Source organism: Phragmites australis, chromosome 9 (genome assembly GCF_958298935.1).
Source record: "Phragmites australis chromosome 9, lpPhrAust1.1, whole genome shotgun sequence".
In the NCBI taxonomy this organism is placed as follows: domain Eukaryota; kingdom Viridiplantae; phylum Streptophyta; class Magnoliopsida; order Poales; family Poaceae; genus Phragmites; species Phragmites australis.
Genome location: NC_084929.1, coordinates 19,065,465 through 19,073,407, shown reverse-complemented (window position 1 = coordinate 19,073,407; position 7,943 = coordinate 19,065,465). Strand labels below are relative to the sequence as shown.

Sequence of the window (7,943 nt, the reverse complement as noted above, 5' to 3'; positions counted from 1 at the left end):
TTTAGTCTTTTGGTCAAGCAAGACAAGACTCATGGTGACAGAGATAACCAAAATGCTTGAAATCAAAGAAGCAAGACAAGACTCATGGTGACAGAGATAACCAAAATGTAATGAAGGAGGAAGGGTGATTACAGCAAGTTGGAGCAAATGATGGATTTGTTCACACCGCATCATTTGCTCCTTTAGCTACTGTTATGACGTGATGCCTTTTTATATTTCATTTTATTTTTTCAGCTATAAACTTATCGTTTGAAGACACCTAGTGATGTTTAGTTTCATTATTTGAAATCGAGATTCATCCGGACTTACCCATACTGCATACACGCAGGAGTAGGGGCGATATGAGATCCATGCCAACAACACGAGCAGAAAAGGATTGATTCTGACAAGAAACCCGACAACTTCATTACTGAAGGAGCTTAGGATACAAAGGGACACTGCTGGACAAAGGCATGAGCTGCTAAAGAAAGCATTCGCGAGCCACAAGACGGGCACGGAAACAAAGAGGCTAGACTAGACGACAAAAGCCCGAAGCAAGCAGCCTCACACGAAGTCACTTCGACACCGATCAGCACCTAGCTAAAGCAAAGCACACATGATCATACACACGTTACGTATGATCGCCTACATGCATGCGTCAACGTACGCCCTACATTATTCACTGCACATGCCGGCCTACGGCTAACTAATTAACTGCCAGCTACTACGTACGGACATACTACGTCGTGAGTGTCCACAGCACACACGACGTCGATGCGCATGCGCATCTAGGACTTGGTGGTGAACTTGGACTCGTCGACGTCGATGCCCTCCCTGGCGGCGCGCTCGCCGCCGGACTCGTCCGTGGAGCTCAGCCCGCCCTTCTTCCCCATCTCGCTGTACCCCTCCTGCCCCAGCTGCTCCTTCCGAGTCTGCCCCCCGCGGCTGCGCCCTGCACGTACATACGAAGCAAGCAACAGTTTCAGTTCTTGGTCTGCCAGACGGCTGGCTTGATCGATTGCGTACCTTGGGCGAGGTGCTCCTGGGCCTCTAGGCTCTTTCCGCCGGTGCCGCCGGGGACGACGGTCTCCCCCTCGCGGGCCTTGCTGTCCAGCTCCTTCCTGCTCTCCTGCCCGGACGCCATCGCCGTCGACCTTCCGAAACTCTGCCGCAACTACTTCACGTGGGTCACCACTAGCTGCTAAGAGACGATGCTAGTTAAGTGCTTGCTGCTTGTGCTTGGTGACGACTGGTAGGAGCCGCGCCGCCCTTTTATAACCGCGACGGGGCGACGCGTCGCGAGGCCAGGAACCGGCGCGTGTGCGCCGACGCGGACGCGACTCAGGGTCGCTCTCGATGCCCGCGCTGCGCGACGCGTGTGCGGCAACGCCTCAGGCGGGCGACACGCATATACGAAGCGAGCGCAGGCGCGCGTCGTGGAGAGCGAGGCGTGGCTAGCTAGCTGGACTCCCGCCGTCCTGTGTTGCTGACGCGTGGCCGCCGCTCAAGAGGGGCGAGATCAATGCTTTGGCGTGGCCGTGTCGTTCTACGGAGACACAGAGACGAAGGCAACTTGGGCATACCAAATGTTTTGTCTGTTTATATTTTCTATCTGATATCTATTAATCTGTTTTATCTTTTATATATTTTATAATTTTTTATTTATCTTTTTAATATAAATCTTAATATAAATAAATAGTTCTAATAGCCCATTCATTCAGACTGAAATTTTCGTTTCCTACATATGTATGTAGATTGACCGAATGATACCGGGAACAAATTTCCTTTCATTGCATTCAATGACTTCACCAGGGGGATCTTTGGTAGCCTACTGATTTCAATTGCAAGCGACAGAGCTTAATTTGTAGTCTACGGATAAATGTAAGCGGTGGAGGCTACACTACCACAGAATAAGTATTTATAGATAGATTTTAAAATATATTATAGACAGTTATATGTTCTATTTCTGTAAAAGTATATGTAATATCGAGTTTATTACAGATAGTTTCATATGCGTCTACAATACACTTACACATAAAAGGATTTTCCAAATAACCGTCTATTCATAATAAGAGTCACGGACGGTACTTATTTAAACACGTCTGTGATACCTAAAAGTCACATACATGTTTTTTTTAACCCGTATAAGTTTATTGGCACAGACGGATTTTTTTAAAAAAAACCGTCTATGTCTCACTTTTCCCCCTATAAGCAATTTTGGTTCTTGGCAGGAAAAGGATCAGACATATACATACTTTATGATCCTCAAATTAAATATATGGACACATTGTTCAAAATATTGATCACACATTGTTCATAGTGTCGATCACACATTATTCAAAACACAAAACATAGATATTTACATATATATATCATAAATGTTAAAAATATCATATAGATGCAAGAGATGTTGCCTCCTTCATGTACACCTTAGTGGACCAAACTTTACAGACAACATAAAAAAAACTCAGGATGTTTTATCCAAAAATTCTCAAAGCAAAAAACTTTGGCTTTAGGAATGGAAGTGCTTACCATGATTTTGCATGGGACATGATCTGATGTAGTTCGTGCTAATGGGAGCACTAAAGTGTTAGAATACTATGCAATCCAATTTACTGAAGTGAAGACCTAATCTAGCTGTTCAGGAAGCGCTTGAGCTTGCATGTTACTCCTAGTGAATGCTCTTCCTTTGAGGGGAATTTCTATTAAACCAAGCAGATCAATGATGTCATTAAAGATGAAAGTATCGTGAAGATTACCTCAAGGTTGGTTTCTGTCTTCTTGAGAGCTGTAAAAATTAAAATCTCCTAATAAAAGCCAGTTTTCGTCATCTGGAATGTGCAGATTTCTCAACCAATTAACAAAGTGTGTTCTGTCCATTTCACGGCACGGCCCATAAACTGTTACTACGGTCCAAGAGTCAGGGTTATGTAAAGAAGTGACCGTCATTTTCATTGCAAAGTGTTACTTCTAAAGTAGATACAAAGGAGATAGAGCTATTCTATGCAAGAAGAATCCCACTAGAAGACCCAAGAGAGGGGACAAAATCAAATTTGTCAAAGCGTTTCGGAACAAACTAACGCAAATTTGAAAGAGAGAAAGTTTGCCTTTTCATTTCCTGGAAACAGAGCAGGGAGCAGGCACTTTCTTCAATTTTATCTCTTATAACCGGCCATTTATCTGGGTCGTTTGAGCCTCTCACATTCCAATTTAAAATATTCTAACTTCTATTCATGATATCTTAGGACAGATACAATGTAGAGAACTTGTGCACCAATACATAAGTAAAAGCTCGACATCAGAAGGGAGAAGGCAAGTTGAGGCTTAGGCTAAACTGTCTCTATCAGGGTGGGTTCATTGGAGAGGCTATCTGAGTCAAGACTGAACAAAAACTGACAAAAGCAAGAGATCTGACAATAAACGGCATCAAGCCACAAAGATTGTGCGTCCGGGAGGAGGGACCAGGAGCACCTAAAATAATTCCAGAAGACCAAGAGGGAGCTCTCCAGATTATCATAACACAAGTTCAACCAACATATAAGCGCTAGGTTTAGAATATGACAGACAATCGTGTCATCTAAAAGACAATGTTTTGACTCAACAAAAGCAAAGGTAGTTACAGCCATTACTTGCACAAAAGCATAACCAAGAAGAGTCAATCCATCAGAACACCAAGGACTGCGATTACTCATTTGTAACTAGGTCTTGTGTATCATTCATGAGAACTTCAATCCTGATCTCCTTAGGAGGCATGTTGCACTTCTCAATGCCATAGAACTGCATTGTTGTAAATAGGAATTAGCCCTGGCACTTGATCAGCAGTAGGTTGTTTCTCAAATAGCAAAGTTGATTCTGATGTGACTACTTTGGACCGTTGACTTCTCTTCCTCAGCGTGTCCTCTAGATGCATATGCTGAAAGCCATCATTACTACCACGGAGACGGATACTGCGACGCATGTTCTTATCCACAATTGGTGTTATTTTATGCCTGGTGAAGGCCGTGTGATTGATTTCCTTGGTGGTTCTGGCTATGTAGCTGTCTGAAATTGGCTTTTAATTGGGTGGCATACGCATCAGAAGATAGGTCCTCAAGACCATCCATGTTCTAAGCAGAGATAACACTTTGAGTAACTTGAGATGCAGATAACTCAAAGGAAAGCTCATCTAGAGGAAAACCAAGCATCATGATCCAACACTTCCTAGAGTAGTTGCAAGCTCTAGTGTTGATCTCGCATTCATCCTGTCTGCAAACTTTGATTTGATGATTTGGGACAAATTGAATAGGGCTTAACTCAATCAAGCTCTCCCTTTGCATAATAGAACCAAACTGTAGCAAACCAAGACCTAGCGTAGAGAGGGAGGATGTGATGACTCTTACTGGATGTTCCTGCTCCAGATGAGAAATGACATTAGCCAAAGCTTCATTCGCCTGAAGATGGTGCAGAGGAGGCTATAGATGAATAAGCGCATAATCCTCAAGTTGCCGAGGGGGTTCACCACCAAGAGCAAGGCGACCACATGCAGGGTGAAACCAACCTTCATCTATATTAAGTCCAAAGGGAGCATGTGGAAGAGGGTTGACAACGAAATTCGCCATTGGCGATTGCACGATGTGAGAGGATTGCAATGATGAGGGTGAAGGCGATGTGAGCAATGCGGTAGGGTTTCCTTGTGGCATTGAGAGAACAGGAATCGTTCCAGTAACATCACGCGAAAAAGGGGGGCCCAAATCCACAGTATCTTTGGTAACAGAAATTGCATGGCGAGGGACCCAACAAATCTTTGGTTTGGAACGGGTAAAACACAAATGTGAAGTATGGCCATAGTTGTAACAAAGATGGCAACAAGCCTGGCTAGAGCAATCACACTTAAAATGCCCAGGGAAAGGCAATTAAAACAAATTAGGCGTGCGGAAAAGTTGCACTGATTGGCCATCCCATTTGAAGTTTGAACTTTGGATTTTTGAATTTTGAAAATGGTCTCCAAGATTCAGATCTCGCCGAAGAGTACCAAAGACTTTCTTCACCAGGAATAGAGAACCAACTTGAGCATGATCCAACAAAGTGAAGCAAAAAGATCCAAACTTGAGTGATGATGGAGGAAGAATGGGCTTGAACTTAACTGTTGGTGAAGGTTGCTCAAGTTGTTCAGCAAAAGTGACACGTTTGATCCTCTTCATCTGTAGTGCTGGAGAAGACCGAGTACCATGCATGAACTTCTTAGATTGGACAATATTCGATTCAACATCACATTCTTTATAATATTTTTCTTCTTCATGTGCATGATATGCTGAGCCATTGTTCCACATATAGAAATAAACATCAAAGGACTTTGATATGAAACGCCTCAGCTTGTAAAAATGAAAACCCACAACCTTAGATGCAACTGAAAATCAAAAATGGCCATCACTGAGGTAAAGAACATGATAACCCGCAGCCAAGCCTCCAAGGCAAGATTGTAAGGCCAAACTCACATATTCATTTGTCAAACGAAACGTGTACCGATGAAAGTAGGCCACCAGAAAGAAAGAACCGGTGGAGGAAGAGGAAGGGTGATGCACCAATGAATTGTACCTGTCACAAACCTCCCCCCTGGAAATTCGTGTCGTGGGAAAAATCCAAGCCCAAGGAAAGCTCTGAAGAGATCCACAACTGCGATCACCAAGGTTGCCGTGCACATCCTTTGGCTTTCATCTTTCTTTTGCATTGATCTCTTCTTCCTTGTCATGAGGTGTAGGCAAGACTGCAAACTCAAACATAAAAGAAGATTATGTACAATGTTTAAAAAAGTACATATCAAATTAAAGTAGACTCGAGGAAAAACATATATAATGCAAGAAAAGGTGTACGATAACACAGTTGCCAGTAGGTGCATAAGCATTTGATGAGGTTGACAAAGGAGTATCAAAATGGTAGCAAAAAAGTATATGAACTTCACTTGTATAGATATCTCAAAGCTTAACGTTCGGGTTTATCGATTGTTCGATATAAGGAGGAGGGTTGGACAAGTCCAGTTTAGGTAGTGAAGGAGCAGAACTGAGATTGGGTAAAATTCCAACCCGAAGTAGAGTGTGCAGCATGAAAACATGACTCAAGGAAAGGGTCAATGCCTATAAGAGATTGTGCCGAGCAACAAAATCTAAATAGATAAACTTATAATTCCAGTGTAAATTTCCCAAAAGAAATTAATATCTTATGCATAAGGCCTTGAGATGTGGTAGCTATATCACAAGCCTCTTGCAGCACCAAAAACAAGCAGACTCCTGAGAAATCGCAAGATTTATGACATGACAGACATACGGTGAAGGCCTCGTCTCTCCAACCCAAACCAACTAAACTACATACAGCAAGCACAACGGAATCTATGTCGAAAACTAGGCCTTCTGCATGATGATTTGCAACCTATGGCTATCTCACAGCCCTCTTAAACATCGATGATGAAATGGCTCTGCGAACGATGAGGCCCTTGCTGCTTTGGCAGGAGAAGCTGGGTTGGGGCTCTATGAGGAGGTGGCAGCGCGTGGGCATGGCGTAGCTCAAGCTCGTTTGACATGGTTGGTGCTTTTGCTGTTATCATGTTCAGACAACTCTATATTCGTAGTCTACTATATCTAAAGCCAGCAGGGACCGTACTGCTAGCCAGAGGCCTGCAATTCTAGCCGCTACAAAACCTAGGAACTTTAAGCACCTTCATTCTGCTTATATTTGGCTGGCAATTTAGGCCTACGACAACTGCAGTAATCGCAACGTTTCATCCGCCTCCCCATGATGATTGGCTACAAAGCGCTACCTTCTTCGCGAAATGGTCGACCCAAATGTTAACATCTTGTGCTGGAACGTAAGACGAGGTCTCAGCTTGCTCGCAAGGTGCAACATGGTATATCAGACCTTGGCATCCTCAAATTGCCACATCGCATGCTTAAAAGAGACTAAACTGTGCGATTTAGAGCCCGAAACTGCATCACGCGCGCATTGGCGGCCCTAGGCTCCAAGGTTTCGCTTTCAAACCAGCGCAACAATTCCGACAAGCGAGAGGAGGTATCCTGCTTCTCTGGAACGACGAGGTCGTTCACCTGGATGAATTTACCATCGGGGACTTTCACATCTCTGCAAACGTAACCGATAGAGATTTTGCAACCACCTTTCAGCTCTCCACAGTATATGGCCCAAACCAAAATGATCAAAAACCGGTTTTCTTGCAAGAAATCAAATATGCTCATCCACCAGCCGGCCAAAAATGGTTAATCCTTGGTGATTTCAATCTAATATACAGGGCCTGCGATAAAAGTTTTGCCAACTTGAACCACATGCAGTCGTATGACCCAATTTGGGGACACACTAAACGCCTGTGAGCTTCGAGAGATTTGCCTCCAAAATAGGAAATTTACTTGGAGCTATGAGAGAATAAACCCATCCTTGGTTAGGCTTGATAGGATGTTCTGCAACTGTGCCTTCGACAAACATGTCCTCCAAGCACTCTCCACCTCCCTCTCTGACCACTACATGTTGTCCTCTCCAATCAAAGTGGGCCGCGGTGCCACCGCACGTTCAAGTTTGAAATTTTTTGGGTGCGAATACCAACTTTTTTACAAACTGTACCGGTGGCTTGGAGCCTCCTGACTAACCATTTGGACCCTTTTCACATCCTAAATAATAAACTCTGTCATACTCGAAAAGCATAAAGGCCCGGAAATCTTCGATAGCGGTGGAGGCCAAAATACAGCTTATTATGGCTTTAGATGTTGTTCAAGTTTCCTTCAAGGAACATCTCCTTCGAGCGCAACTAAAGAAACAGATCTTAGATCTTGTAGCTGTTTTCAGAAGGAACGGTAGAAGATCTATCGATTTTGTTAGATTAAGAATAGAAGAGATTTACATAAAATAAAAGAGACCAAAAGGATCCTAGCCTGGTTAAATCGTCGGGCCTGACGAGTCAACGACCAACACAATATTTTTTCACCTAA

At 43.6% G+C, this 7,943-nt stretch overlaps 1 protein-coding gene across 1 annotated transcript; it reads right to left on the bottom strand.

Moving 5' to 3' along the window:
• Nucleotides 1-380: 380 nt before the first annotated feature.
• On the bottom strand, nt 381-1,209 carry LOC133929764 (late embryogenesis abundant protein EMB564). Its single transcript, XM_062376541.1, has 2 exons — nt 1,006-1,209; nt 381-931 (listed from the first exon to the last, which is right to left on the bottom strand). The coding sequence occupies exons 1-2, from the start codon at nt 1,121-1,123 to the stop codon at nt 768-770; spliced, it is 282 nt and encodes a 93-aa protein (XP_062232525.1). The 5' UTR covers nt 1,124-1,209; the 3' UTR covers nt 381-767.
• Nucleotides 1,210-7,943: the final 6,734 nt, after the last annotated feature.